We start from the raw sequence: 15,136 nt of genomic DNA, 5'->3' as shown, positions 1-15,136 counted from the left end.
TCAGCAACCTTAGCTCTGCACAGCTGCCGATTGCCCTTAGGGGCCGTTACAACAGCCAAGTCTCCATGCCCCATGATATCCTCCGCGCTAGCCATATCAACTTCATACAAGACATACAGATCCGCTGGGTTCACACACCCCTTCATGCCAGTGCAGCTCTTTCCACCATTGCTTTGAGACTCCTTGTGAGAGTCAGCACTTGAACAGGAGTATACACGGCCGAATCAGGCCGTACTGGGGGGTAGTATTCAAAAGTGCTGGGCCCCCTCAACTCTTATGGACTTCAACGGGATCTGTGGGTGCTCAGCACCTTTGAAAATTGTGCCATAGGGTGGCAGACACTGAACACTTAGGCTTCTCGTGTCTGACTAATCCAGGGTTCCAAAAACAGGTTAAAAAGAGAATTGTAAATTAGGTCAAATGCTACTGGAAAGTGCAAATTATTTTATATATAGCAGATCGCACTAGGATGCCAGTTAATTCTCAGCTTGCAGTTGTCAGATAGTTGCTGAAATTCCTGCTTTGCCTCAGCTGCCATATTAAAGTGCCACGTACTCAATATTAATGAGACAGATGAAACACAGCAAGACTAGGTTTGCTCTTTCTGTAATAAAAGACACTTTGTGGCAGACATGAATTCCTTTAAATATTCAAAGCATGAAGGATTTCTCAGATTAGATACAGTATTACCTACAGAAGATTGGAAACATACTTGAAAAAAGCCACTGTCAGTACTAAACTGAAATCTAATGCCTTGAAAAAAAAACCCTAAAACCATGGGATAAAGCTATCCCCCACCCCCAATTTGGTAAAGTCCTTAACTTCATTATTTTGTTTGGACACAAGATGGGAAAATGTTCAAAACTGAAATTGTTGGCCTGGATTTTGAAGTGACTAGTGATTTCAGGTACTCAATTTAAGACACCCTTAAAGTACCTGCCCCAGATGAAGATCTGGAGGCCTCTTTAATCAAACAGAGAGATCCAATGGCCGAAAGCTGAGCTGAGCAAAGTTCAATCTGGAAATAAGTAGTAATGGTGGGCAGGGAAGAGGGGTGTTCTGTTTTTTTAACAGTATGTGTAATTAACCAATGGAACAGATCATCAAAGGATGTGGTAAAGTCTCCATCATTTAAAGCAGATCAGAGGTCTCTCTAAGATAGATAAATATATTACACCCGTACACACACTGCCCCTTCTACCCCAGGTTAGTGGGCTTAATGCAGAGGTCACTGGGTGAAATACGGCCTGTGTAACCCAGCTGGCCAAATTAGAGGATTATTTTGGTATCTCAACTTTGCGTCTATAGGGGCCCAATTTTCTGAAGGTGGGTGCTCACCACTTTCTGAATAAAATACATCTCAGCTTGGGAACCAAAAAACTCTTAGACAAAAACAAAAACTAGCCACTTTTTAAAATCTTGACCCGAATTACTAATAAAGTTTCTTTTTAAACATGTGTGTTATAGATCAAATACTACCAATCGAAAAAAATCAAGACAAGAGACTCTCAAAGATATGAAGCAACAACAAACAAGAGAAAAGACAGTTCCAGTTTTGTGGAGCCTCAGTAGCTACCAGGTGACAACCTGTTTCCTGTACAAGTCTGAACTATCTTGGGTAATCGCTGTTATTACAGTAGGGTGCCAAAAGGTGACAGCCAATTCAATGATAGCCAGATGCCAGTGCCTTTCCAGGTTGCAAGTCTCTCACTTGCCAAACCAGGCTGTTGCCTGCCAAATAGCATACTGGAAAAAAAGCCATAATTGTAACTATGGCATTCTTCATTCATGCGAGCTTGGCCCAAACAAAAAAAACAAAAAAACACACACACCAAAAAAACCCAACAAAACCCAACCCATAATTTTTACGGCCTGATACTAACACTCAAATTCCAAGGGATGGGTGTTCAGATCAGTTAAGGAAGAGGATATGAAATGCAAAGACTAGGTTGTGGGAGGAAGCAGTGTGTACAACCATCTAACAACGTAATAAGGGATTTTCAGTTCACTCTTCAGTGCAGCTTACGCTCTGCAATTTATCACTGCAAATAAAAAAAAAGGTGGAAAGCTTCTTTGTAATTATCAAAGCAGTCTTCATAAGGCTGATCCCTGCCTCATCTTTATACTATTTAAAAATATAAATGGATGATGCCATGGGTAGAGATCTTGGAAACCTGACTGGAATTATGTTCAACTGTTTGAGTCAAGCTTTTGATATACTCAGCCCAGACACTGAATCTCTTGTCAACTGCAAAAGGTAACTGCGGCCTGATCCTATTGTCATTGAACTCAATGGCAAAACTCCCACCAACTTCAATAGAGCTAGATCAGCCACCTAATGGGAAAAATATCAGCCTGGAACTAGTCAACCATTTCTGAAGACTCCCTTCAGGATTCAATACATGGATTCAGTGGAAGAATTTAAAAAAAAAATGGAACATTCTTATGATAAGAGCAATTACTGTTCCTCAGGAATGCAAGGGACCAAATACAAACAGATTTACAAAAGGATTTTGCATCTGCTGTTCAGGAATCAGTTTTGAGTAACCAATTTCCAAAGAAGAGGATGTTTGGATCAAAAAAAAAAAAAAAAAAAAAAAAAAAGATTTCTAAAATGAACTCTTTGCATATAACTGTTGAGGAGGGCACATGACCGGAACTGGTAAAGAAAATATTTATGATTTTGGAGCAAATGGACTGTTTCTTTAAAAAAAGATTTTACTAATAGATTTTAAATAGCAAATAGAATCAAACTAAAACAAGGAAGCAGAAACAGAAAGACGGTGAATTCACATGTACAAAAACACATACAGAGTTAAGGAAATAAGCAATCAGTTGAGAAAATCCCTGGAGTGCCCCCTGACACGATCTTATCAGTGATTACAGGAGATGAAAGCAGAAAATAGAAAGCCCAGTCCTGCAAACAGATCAACCTGCACTAGTCCTAACTCCCACTGAGTCCCATTGACTTCAACAGAGCTAGGATACACGTTCACAGAAAAGGACTCTCTTCTAAACAGAATGGGTTTAGATTTTTGGATAAGAAATCCCTAGGACATTAGGTCAGAGAGCTGCAAGATAATGTACTTTCAGTGAAATGGTGAGAATAGTCTCTTGGCTACTTGTCTGCTGTTGCAACAGTTGGTTTTTAGAATTCACTTTGGCGCAGCTGAGGCAATTTCAATGGAAGTCCAAAGAGATGCTGTGGGGGTGCAGAGACACAAAAATTTACAGGAAAAACATGGTGATACTTGTAAAAAATTGCAGGGAATTGATCCCCCTTCTGTGGAGATATATATATATTTTAAACACAGCACACCGCAGTGGTCAGTCAGACGTTGTCTATCCTAGAGTCCAAATGATGTTAACCCGAACTGTGAGTAAAACTCACTCTAGAATGATGCTAATCCTGGGCCACACGCTGCCCGGTGCTCTGGCGTGTCGAGGAGTGCAACATGGCTTAGAAGAGCCTCCAGACACTCAATGGAGCAGAGAAGAAACAGCATCTCAGTGGCATGGTCTCCCCTGAGCCAACAGGCCCCCTTTGCACAAGAACCACATGCTCAGGGCCCGGACGATGGGCATAGGATGACTAGGGCAGATGGCAGAGCAGGGGCAGCAGTCACTCTCCACATCATGCTTTCCTATGCACCATTTGGGTTTCTGCTAGCCTATAGGCCTTCACCCTCCAGGAGCGGGGAATAAGGTGCAAGCAATGGAGGGAAGCCAATATCCCAGCAACCTTCTAATCTCCTTGGAAGAGTGCTCTGAAGAGTCATTGAGCTCTCCCCTCTGAGGAAGGCATACCCTGTCTGTTTCAAATCCCAGTGCACATTGGGCCATCAGCCATGTGATTGCACAGTCTATAGAACACTGTTGTAACTAGTGATCTGGGAATCTTTTTGCTATCACTTCATTTATTGTGAGAACAAGGCTCCCTGCAACATGCTTGTCTGTGTGCGTTTCCCATCCAGTCAAGAGGGTGCTTCATTGCTATTAATTGTGAATGCTACTAGCACAGGCGAATTTCGATTGGATCATCATTATGCACTTCCAGGAGAGGGACCCATCTATGCTGGGACCTGAAATTGTTTTAGCGCCTTTCCAGGAAGAACCATTGTGCTACCATGGTTCAGAACCTAGAGCAGATCCAACCAGAGAAGACAATGGATGTTGCAAAGGCAGACAAGTCTGCTGAGGGTCAGACGAAAGAGTAAGCCTGTCTCTTCCCAGCACCTCCCCCTGCTCTCTCCGCCCCTCCCCCCCACGACAGGATTTCTGCCACTAATTAAAAAAACAAAACAAAACAAAACAGATAAAACCCTTGTGCCCATCCTGCATTTGCAATTGTTAGAGAAGCAAAGATTCCAAGGACAAAGCAGCAACAAAAACCCAGATTGCTTCCAGTGTGGACAATGAGCCAGAAAAGCAGAATCTGGGGGCGGGGGAGGGGACATTTCAAAATGCCTCCTGTCTAAGCAAACATTTGTTTCTCAGACTGAAGCTGCTTAATGAGCCTTGGCATTTCAATGGTCCTCCTTTGACTTTAAAGCCAACTGCTCTGTGGCAAGGGACATCTTTCAAGAGTTTCCCACAGTTGCTTCACCGAGCAACTAGCCCTAGGGAAGATGGCCTGCTGGGTGCCGACATCACTCGCAGTTCAACCTGAGATAGCAATGGCAACAATGTGGGGGGGGACGGGGGGACGGGACACAGGACACACTGTTCACACCAGGGCCCAGCTGGAAGAGTGGGAGCAACAAGGAGAAAGGTTTGAATGAATTTCCCTAAGAATTAAAAAAAGAAGATTGCAAGCAGGGAGAAGACTGATTTAGTGGTTAGGTGCTACTCCCTGGGGCTCAGGAGACCTGGGTTCAATTCCCTGCTCTGCCAGACCTGTTGTGTGATATTGGGCACTTAATCTCTTTTGGCCTCAGCTCCCCTCTGTAAAATGGGGATAACAACACTTCCCTACCTTACAGGGGTGCTAAGATTGCGAGGTGCTCAGCTATCACAGTAATGGGGCCATACAAGGACCTACGACAGAAGCAGAACACCCCACCCCATACAAAGGTGCAGGAGTGAACCACATTTGCTTCTGAACCCATCTCCCTACTCCCAGGTCTCCGAGCCATCCGCAACTCCATAACACCTTCCATAAACTACTCTTCCAGTTGTCCAAACAACTAAGATGCCACACAGGTACGAGCACCCTTCCGCTAATTCACAAGGAGGCCTAGCTTTCCAAAGATGGTGAGCACCCACAATTCTGACTGATGTCAGTGGGTGCCAGGGGCACTCAGCACCTGGGGTCCACTCAATGGCTTTTTATTTTTTTTAAACAAAGTCTGACATTCTGCCAGCAACAACAAATACTCAAAGATCCTAAAAGAGGTCACAAATTCGAGTAGTCCATTAGCCGTGCTTTTGTTTTCTCTCTCATTTTTCTCCAATGGGTGTGATTGGTAGCCCTTTTCCTGTATATTTAATATATTGTCAAGGATAAAGATAATACCATTTTTAAAACTGTTCAGATTATATCATCATCTTCCAAAGCCCACGTGTAAAACTTGCACTCCAGCGCTTCATCCTGCGCAGTATTCTTGGATTTAAGCTATTGGTCTTCCTACAAAAGTCAAGTCACGATCCTGAAAACACTTAAGCACATGCATAATATTAAGCAGATGCAAAGTCCCACAGGAGTCCCTGACCCTAATCTTGCAAAAACATATGCCCATGTTTAACTTTACACATTGTAATTAGTACCACCAAAGGCAATGCAGTGCATAAATTGAATTATCATCATTTGCTGGATCAGGGCCTTAAAATCTTTCATCTTTTCAGTACTCGTAGCCAGCCTACTAGACTATCATTAAATATAGTTCCTTTGGAGTGGTTGGTTAGATATTTGTTCTAGTTATTTTTTTTAATGCAGGTTTTACAAGTAACAAAGATCATATCCTGCATAGGCCATCTCAGCAGTAAATGTTACGCCTCAAGAATGCTATCTTGGCTCATTAAATCAGATTAAGTTGTTCTTAATTTCATTCCTTCTGCTTTCATTCCCCCCCCCCAAATACTTAAAACACACACACACACACACACAAATTAGCCAAATTCAGAGTTTGAAAGGCAAACATTTAACAAGAGGAACTTCACCCTCTCCATGTGTTAACAATTAACCATTTCTCCAGCTCTCCCTCCCACCAACCCAATACCCACACAGGAGTAAACGTAGGGAAGAGAAGATTAGATTAAAGGAGTTGCACATACAGAATGGTCCACCATGGCTATGAGACTTCAACTCTCTAGAGATGCTCTCAGGAGAGCAGAACTCTGTTCTCGTTCAGCAGCAGAGCCCAGAAACTGAGATTCTAGAGGAGTAGCAGAGTCTAGCAGTACAGCTGGTTAACATACTGTGTGCTATATAGCAGGTTACCTAACTGGACACTGCCTTAGGCTTTGCACTTAGGCAACCTTAACTCTAAACCAAAGATTTTCCCCACTCTTCTCCCCTTGAGTAGGAATTTATTCTGCAAGCAGTCCCATTGAAATCAACGAGGGCTCCACGACACACACAGACTTGAAGCCAGTTTAACTGGTGCAAATTTTCACTGGGGCACTATTATTCTGGTTTAAGAAATGCTTATTTTGGTTTAGCTGACACCTGTTCCTCATGGACTTAAATTAAACCAACACAGGAATGCCCCCCACAGCTTTTTGCATCAGTTTAACTACATCAGTTCTATATATCACCTTACATTGAACTGGTGCAAGTCTGTGTGTAGACAAGCTCTGAGCCTACTTAATGAGATGGCCCTGGAAGACTCTGATCTGTAGGCTCCCATTTAGCAACACATTTAGGCCTGCGCTTACGTCCCACTGATTTCAGTGGGATTTAAGCCTGTGCTGAAGTACAAGCTTAAATGTAAGTACCTGCTTAACGCCTTGCTGAACTGGGATCTTAGAGACCCATTTCACAGCCAGCTATGGCTCTCCAGTAGCTAGCATAAATTATAGTTGTTCTGTTATTAAACTTCAACTCTTGTTTTGTTTTCTTTAGCAGTGTAACTTCCCCTTCTACAGCAACACTGCTAAGGGACCATATACATTGACTCTGATGCACAGAATATGCAGTTTATTAGCCTGTTAGATCCATAATTACATAATGAATGCTAACAGAAACTGTGTGATCCAGGTCACATCTTGAACACAGACACCATTTTCACATTATGAAAGTTACCACATTTAAAATCTTCAGCTCCATGTGCAACATCTGTTTTACTGGTAGGCACAGGAAAAAGTCAATCAAGTTTCTTTCCCTTCCCCCTCTCGACAGTGTATGAAAGCGCATTCATCTGGTCAACATTTCATTTCTCCCCCATTTCTGTGAGTTCGACACAATAAAAGCTTTTTTTGTAAGATCACTTTTAATGCTTTTGTACTTCCCAACATGTATGAAAAACTCGGTGGGAACCAGAGATCAAAACAAACTGGTATACATCAAAACCTGCAAAAGCTATAAGCTCATCCTAAGAAATCATTTTCATTTATGGTTTCTAAACTCAGTGATAATCCATCAGCAAAGTATCAAAACAAACAAAAACCCCTAAAAAAAAAATCTGAAATCCTGGGCGTTTTTCCCTCCTTAGTTAATCCTAGACGCAGTCTACAGTTGCACTTAAATCCAGCAGCTGTAGGTTTTCTGACTGTGGGAAATTGCTGGGGAGAAGCTGTAGCTGCCAAATGACCACATGGAGTCACCATCACCATTTATTAATTTATTTTATTCTTTCGGGAATAGCTGGGGAGGAAGCAAAGAGGGCAGGTCACGGCCGTGCTAACCCAGATTCATTACACGGCTCTCCCCCAACACCTCTGTTTTCCAGTTCAACGCCACCCTTTCTCGGGTCACGCATCACCACACGCTTTGTCCAGAGAATAAACTATTCGCCCAACTGTCGCAAGGGAGGAAGCCTTGAAGGCGTCTCCCTGCGGGGCTCAATTCACCGCCACTGCTGCTCGGACACAGGCGGCTTGAAAACCTCCCCAAGCATCTCCCACCCAGGAGGCGCCGCCCGCCCCGCTGGAAGCCCAAGGCAGGCGCCAGGTCTGTGCCCTGGGCTGGGGAACCATCGCCCTGCTGGGGTGAATGCTCTCCCGGGGCTGGAAGCCCTCCGGGGCAGACCAGGACCCCGCCGTGCTCGGGGCTGTACAGACACAGACCCGACCCGGGCAAAGGAGGGCTCCAGGCGAAGCGCAAGGGCCCGATCCGGATCTCACTCACCGCGGGCCTCCCCACCGCCACGGCCATCCCCGCGCTGCGCCGCCGGGGCTCCGGCTCCAGCCTGCCCGGCTCCCCGCGCTCCAGCCGCCGCTCCGGGTCCCGCTCGCGCTCTGCCCCCGCTGGGCTGCCGCCGCAACATGGCCACCCGGCTGGGCGGGCCCATGCGCGCCGGGGGAGGGGCCGCGCCGGGGGGGAGCCGCCCCCGCCCCAGTCCCCGCGCAGGCCGCGCGCCCGGGGCCCGCTGCAGCCCCCCCCCCCCCCCGCCGCCGCGGGCAGAGCGAGCCCCGGGCGTGTGGCGGGGCGCGCGTCCGCCCGGCCTGCTGCAGCCGCCGCGCGGGGGAAGGCGAAGGGGCGGCGCGGGAGCCATGGGTGCAGGGGGGGGGCACCCCGGGAACCATGTGTGCAAAGCGGGGGGGGGGGGTCGCTGCCAGCCATTGAAACAAACTGTGACCCTGGCTGGGCTCTCTGGGAACCACGTCCAGCCGGGGGGGGGTGCCCTGCACCCCCAGTTCCAGCACCTGTGGGGTTACCTGGTGACTAGGGTCACAAGGGCCAATGCCCCCCCACATGCCCCCTGGCCTCCGACACAGAGCTCTGCATTGGGAGCTGCCCCCCTTGCAGAGCTGATCGCTGGGAGCAGGGGGATTAAACCCCAGCCAGGCTGCACAGCCCCCTCTTGGGCGGCTGCGATGAGTTCTGTTTCTGGTTCACATTTTCACACAGCATTTCTCAGGCCTGTAAAGGATTTACAGGAATTTTAAACAGTGTCTTCTGCACCTGGAATCTGTGTCCCTCCCTCCTGAGTGTTGCCAGACAAACATATGTGCCTGGGAAAGGACCAATTATCATTTGCCAGACTAACTGACACTGTAAGAGCCTTGGGGCAGGGACTGTGTCTCTGTTTGGGTATGGACAGACCCAGCACTCACACTGTGCTTTATAAACAATCCTTCATAATCAAAGTGAATCCCAGCTTAAACCATTAGGGAAGGCTCTCACCCCAATTATTTATTTGGCAGTAGTACTTAGGAATCCCAGTCCTGGACCAGGCCTCTGCTATGCAAACACAGATCATTCCTGACCCCATGACCTGTAAGTAGCATTTATTTGGAAGTGGTCCTGTCATACCACTTTTAGAATTACTCATTACATTGGATACACTAAAAGAAAAGGAGTACTTGTGGCACCTTAGAGACTAACCAATTTATTTGAGCATGAGCTTTCGTGAGCTACAGCTCACTTCATCAGATGGACCATACCCAGATACACTGTGGCACAGTCTCTTAAAACAGGAGATTACCTAACAGGGATGGTCTCTTGTACAGGTTTCCGTATAATTAAAGTGGGTAAGGAAAAGGGTGGAGATGTGAAAGAGAACTGTCATTACTCTCAGCTGGAAAAGAAATCCTCTTTATTTGGCACTCCCCTTTATAGGGTGAATGGCTTTGCGGTGTTCATAGATTCATAGCGTCCCTAGCCAGCAGGGACCATTGTGATCATCTAGTCTGATCTCTTCTTGTATAACACAGATCATAGAACTGCCCCTACATAATTCCTGGAGCATATCTTTTAGATAAACATCCAATCATGATTTCAAATTTGTCAGTGATGGAGAATCCACCATGACCCTGTGTATATTGTTCCAATGGTTAATTAGCCTCATTGTTAAAAATTTACACCTTATTTGCAGTCTAAATTTGTCTTGCTTCAGCTGGGACATTCACAATATCACTCATCTGTTTTTTTTAAGATCACAAATGTGGAGATGAGAAAAGGATTTGAAAGTCGATGGACATACCACTGCAGAGCCTTTGCACAGTGAGGTCAACATCAGTGCCTGGATAATGAGGGGGGCACTGATTTCATAAAATATTAGAAAGCACATCAGAGCTGGAGCAGCTTGTGAATGGCAGCTAATGACATCTTTGCAGTCTCAAAGGTGAACTGTACAACAAGGAAAAATTGTGCAATTTGCTGCTCCTTTATGATGTGTAAAGATGGCCTCATCAAGATTTTTTTCCACTTTTAAGCAGTGTTACTAAATAATAACACTGCATTTGTGGCTTGCTGCTCCTGCCCGAGATTTCCAAACTCAGAGAAGAGGCACTGTTATTACCCTAGGCTCAGTCCTACGAAGTACTCCACAGTCTGCCCCCAATCAAGCAAAGCACTTAAGCACCAGTTTAAGCACATGAGCAGTACCAGTTACTTCAATGGGCCTACCCAGATGCTTGAAGTTTGCTGGACCAGGACCAAAGTACGCAGCATTTTGCAAAACTGAGCCCCTAAAGAGCTTACAGTGTAAGGGCCAGATCCTGAACACATTCACATTACACATGCAAGTAGTCACACTGAAATCGATTGCACTACAGCAGTACATAAAGTTACACAGTTGTGTGTTTCCAGGATGAAAGTCAAAATCACACACCAACAGAGGATAAGGGAAAAGGGCACAACAAATAAGCAAATTGGTCAGGGTGATAATTAACCATGTCTTGGTAACATAATGCTTAATAACACAAATGTTGTGTGTATATCTGTACATATGCACACTCCTTTAACTAAATATTTTATATCTTTATCCAGAAAGTTATCTACATACTACTGTGCAAGGAGATGCACACCACACATTGTAATGCACACACAATCTCTTACAAAAGGCTAGATCATAGACCAGACTGCATGCTCCAGGGGGAGTCAGCTCACATCTTGCTTCCCCTGTACAGGCCACTCAGGTCCAAGTGGTTCTGTATGCCTTCTTACTCTGCACTCAGAGCACAGAGGGAAAGGAGTGATATGGGAAGAGTTTTCTGCGCCCCCCCCATGCTCTAGCCAGGAAAGCTGAGCCAGGAGCAGCAGGGGGTTGGGCAGGAAAGGGCAGTAGTTAGCTATCAGCCTAGGCAAGCAGGAAATTACTATCCTGCTGGACCAAGAGGGGAGAAAGGAAAGGATCACGGCTCCCTGGAGGGGTGCAGCAACCTTACAGTATGCTGCAGCCTTGGTGCACATTCTAGCCCTAAGGCAGTCCCATGACGTGTAACTACAATGCTATTTGTCACTGTATTTTCCATTTATAGTCAGGATGTGTAATGATGCCCTTAAAGTTCTTGCACAAGTTTTTCTCCATTTGTGAGTGGGGGGGGGATCTGCCTTTTGTTAATTAGTATTAATTAATTAATTATTGTTTTTAAAGGACTATCTGGGCCTGGCTGCTTTCTTTCCTCAAAGATTTTCATCCCACTTTAAGGGCCTGGGAACCCTTGACGTGAAAGGAAGCTGAAACTTAGGCTGTGGCTCTCCCAGAGGAAAAGTATTGTCAGTTTTCAGTTCAGTGGATGTCAAGTCTCAGGTCTGGCCTACGCTGGGGGAATGTAGCTGGACCAGCACAACCCCCTAGTGCAGACATGTTGCTGCGGTCTAAGTAGTGACTTGCTTCTGTGCGGCTTACCTCCTTTGTAACACCTGGGTCAGCTACACCAGCGGAAGCCTGATTTTAACACCTCTCTGAACTAGGACCTTCCACTGGGCTGCTACACTGTAGCTACACCAGTGCACAAATCCTTCATTTAGACAAGCCCTAGGATGACTCATCCCCTTCTTCCTCAACTATGAGAGCTGTGAATCAGGTTTCTCTCTTATAGTATCATGTAGATGACTTCCTGGATACAGTTGTTTAGGGTATAGAGGTTGACAAATAAATAAACCAACAATAAAAAAGATTTTCTAGAGTCCGTTTGGATTTGGGTTATTCTCGTGCAGTGCATGGTGTCCCTGATGCTCAGTTGGAAAGGGGGACCGCACATTTTTAAAGATTTCACACCTTCGTTTCATCAAATCTAAAATGACATTGGTGCAAAGAGAACTGCAAGTTATTCCTCCGAAAGCAGATCACTGCTCTAACAGAACTTTCCTAGCTCTATGATTTTGCAACTAAGGGGTCCCCTGGCCTAGTCCTTTAATCGTTTCATTGTAACTATGGGACTATTCTATTTTTCAGATGAAACTGAATGAGAAAATAGACATTTAAGATAAATTGAAATATTATTTGCCATTTGTTTAATCTTGGTGCTTTAAAATCTAGGAATATGGGTCCCTAAAGACAGCCCTGTTTGTATAGTACACGTGGAGGAGTCTGTATCATTAAAAGGGGAGTGTCTAGAAAGCCTGTGTCAAGGGCGAGAACTGTTAAATTAAAAAAAAAAAAGTCTATTTTTGAAATACTGATTAATCTTTTTTTCCATCATTTCTGACCAGCTCTACTAGGGGCTTTTTTCAAATTTCTCCAGAACCCTCAGAAATGACCTTTGGAGCTGTAGAGTTGCTCAGCAACCATGAAGAGCTAAACTTTATTAACTTCAAGGATCTAGAAGGGTATTACCAACAGGAGAGAGATCAAACAATTACAAACTGCCAAGGACAGACAATAGTATCTCTTTAAACCACTTAGCTTGGAATAGACAAAGGAAAAGATTATAGGTGACAAGACTGTACTAAGTGCTTGTCTACATGGCAACATAGCCACTTGTCTACATTCAATATGCAACATCGGCATGTTCCCTACTGTAGCACTTCACTACCTATGAAGAAGACAGGAGGGGTTCTCCCATCCCCATCGGTGTCGGTAATCTCACCTCCCCGAGAGTGGGCAGCTAGGCCAATGGAAGAATTCTTCTGTTGACCTAGCGCTGTCTACACCGGGGTTAGGTTGGCTTAACTACATCTCGCAGGGGTGTGGATTTTTCACACCCTTGAGCAACATATCAACATATAAACAGCAGTTGGTCAAAGTGCACTACAGACCTTTTTGTGGACCGTAGCAGGGTCCACACAGCAATTTAGTGCATGGCAAGCTAGAGAGCTGTAGATCCACACCCGGCTTGCTGTACACTAACTGTACCCAAGCCATGATCTTTGCCTGCCTGCAGCATTGCACCAGGTTAGTCTTAAAGTGTGATTTTAAACTGATTCAGTAAACCAGTGCAAAAGGTTGTGTGGACACTCATGGTTTGGTATAAACCAGGCTTATTTTGAATCAGCTTGAATTGTTTTAAGCTGAATTGAATTTAGCCACTTTGAAACCAAAATAGAAGTGTGTCCATGCAGGGGTTTGCACCAGATTAAGTAAACCAGTTTATCTAAAGCAGTGCAAATTTATACATATACCTGGCCTCATGATGCAATTCTGAGTATGACCCCCATCCTGAAAACACTTATGCAGCTGCTTTACTTGTATGAGCAGTTCCATTAACTTCAAGGACAGCATTTGCAAGATCAAGGACTATCTGTGTAGGAGGAGAGAGGGAAGTGATGCAGTGGTATAAAAAGAAGAAGTGGGTAAATTCCTGAACTAAACTAAACTAAGTCACCAAATGAGAAGCGGGTAAACTCCACTTACCCATGTTTATCCTTGGCTGTATTACTAATGGCAATGTTCTTTGCTGTTTTTGATCAATTCTAAGCTAGGAACAAGCCTGGCTGGGAATGTTCCAAGCTGAGAATGAACAGGATGTCTGAGTGCTGTGACAGACAATATATCAAGCAGGAAAATGCAGCCAGAAATTATTAAGGGGAACTACCACATCAGGAGTGGGGGGGACTTTAGAAATATATCCTTCTTACACATAACTCCATTAAAACTGTCACCCTATCTTCAGAATCAAATATAGTTCTTTTAATTTTTTTTACCCTAATAATCTATCACTCTCTCCTATTTGATCCTGCAGTTATGAGATTAGGCAGCATTAGTCAGTCATTTCCTCAGCAATGCACTGATGTCATAAACACCGGATTACGACTTCAGTGCAGGATTCATCAGAAGGAAAAGCTGGTTGTGGAGGCAGAATGGGATTATTGGAGCTACTTCTTGAATAGTGAACAAGGGAATACAGAAAAGTTGCATCCAAATTAATTGATGTTGATAAAAATATTAACTTTTCACAGTATTCCCATGGGGTACTCCCATTTTAACAGGTTTCAGAGTAACAGCCGTGTTAGTCTGTATTCGCAAAAAGAAAAGGAGTACTTGTGGCACCTTAGAGACTAACCAATTTATTTGAGCATAAGCTTTCGTGAGCTACAGCTCACTTCATCGGATGCATACTGTGGAAACTGCAGAAGACATTATATACACAGAGACCATGAAACAATACCTCCTCCCACCCCACTCTCCTGCTGGTAATAGCTTATCTAAAGTGATCACTCTCCTTACAATGTGTATGAAAATCAAGGTGGGCCATTTCCAGCACAAATCCAGGTTTTCTCACCCTCCGCCCCCCCCCCCCAACAAACTCACTCTTCTGCTGGTAATAGCTTATCCAAAGTGACCACTCTCCTTACAATGTGTATGATAATCAAGGTGGGCCATTTCCAGCATAAATCCAAGTTTAACCAGAACATCGGGGGGGGGGGGGGGGTAGGAAAAAACAAGGGGAAATAGGCTACCTTGCATAATGACTTAGCCACTCCCAGTCTCTATTTAAGCCTAAATTAATAGTATCCAATTTGCAAATGAATTCCAATTCAGCAGTTTCTCGCTGGAGTCTGGATTTGAAGTTTTTTTGTTGTGAGATAGCGACCTTCATGTCTGTAATTGCGTGACCAGAGAGATTGAAGTGTTCTCCGACTGGTTTATGAATGTTATAATTCTTGACATCTGATTTGTGTCCATTTATTCTTTTACGTAGAGACTGTCCAGTTTGACCAATGTACATGGCAGAGGGGCATTGCTGGCACATGATGGCATATATCACATTGGTGGATGTGCAGTTGAACGAGCCTCTGATAGTGTGGCTGATGTTATTAGGCGCTTTGATGGTGTCCCCTGAATAGATATGTGGGCACAGTTGGCAA

At 44.7% G+C, this 15,136-nt stretch overlaps 1 protein-coding gene across 5 annotated transcripts in view; it reads right to left on the bottom strand.

Moving 5' to 3' along the window:
- SEPTIN11 (septin 11) overlaps nt 1-15,136 on the bottom strand; it is an 88,960-nt gene that overhangs the window by 64,186 nt on the left and 9,638 nt on the right. For 4 of the 5 annotated variants that reach the window (XM_048848782.2, XM_075127459.1, XM_048848781.2 and 1 more), the window contains exon 1: nt 8,288-8,418. The exons of the other annotated variant lie outside the window; for it this stretch is intronic. In XM_048848782.2, coding sequence (XP_048704739.1) covers nt 8,288-8,314 — 27 coding nt within the window. In that variant the 5' untranslated portion in view covers nt 8,315-8,418. Of the gene's footprint in view, nt 1-8,287; nt 8,419-15,136 lie in introns of those variants that run through there. 5 annotated transcript variants of the gene reach the window in all.

The sequence above is a fragment of the Caretta caretta genome, chromosome 4 (assembly GCF_965140235.1).
Source record: "Caretta caretta isolate rCarCar2 chromosome 4, rCarCar1.hap1, whole genome shotgun sequence".
Taxonomy (NCBI): domain Eukaryota; kingdom Metazoa; phylum Chordata; order Testudines; family Cheloniidae; genus Caretta; species Caretta caretta.
Note: the sequence above shows the minus strand (reverse complement) of the source record. Positions and strands in the feature narration are given on the sequence as shown.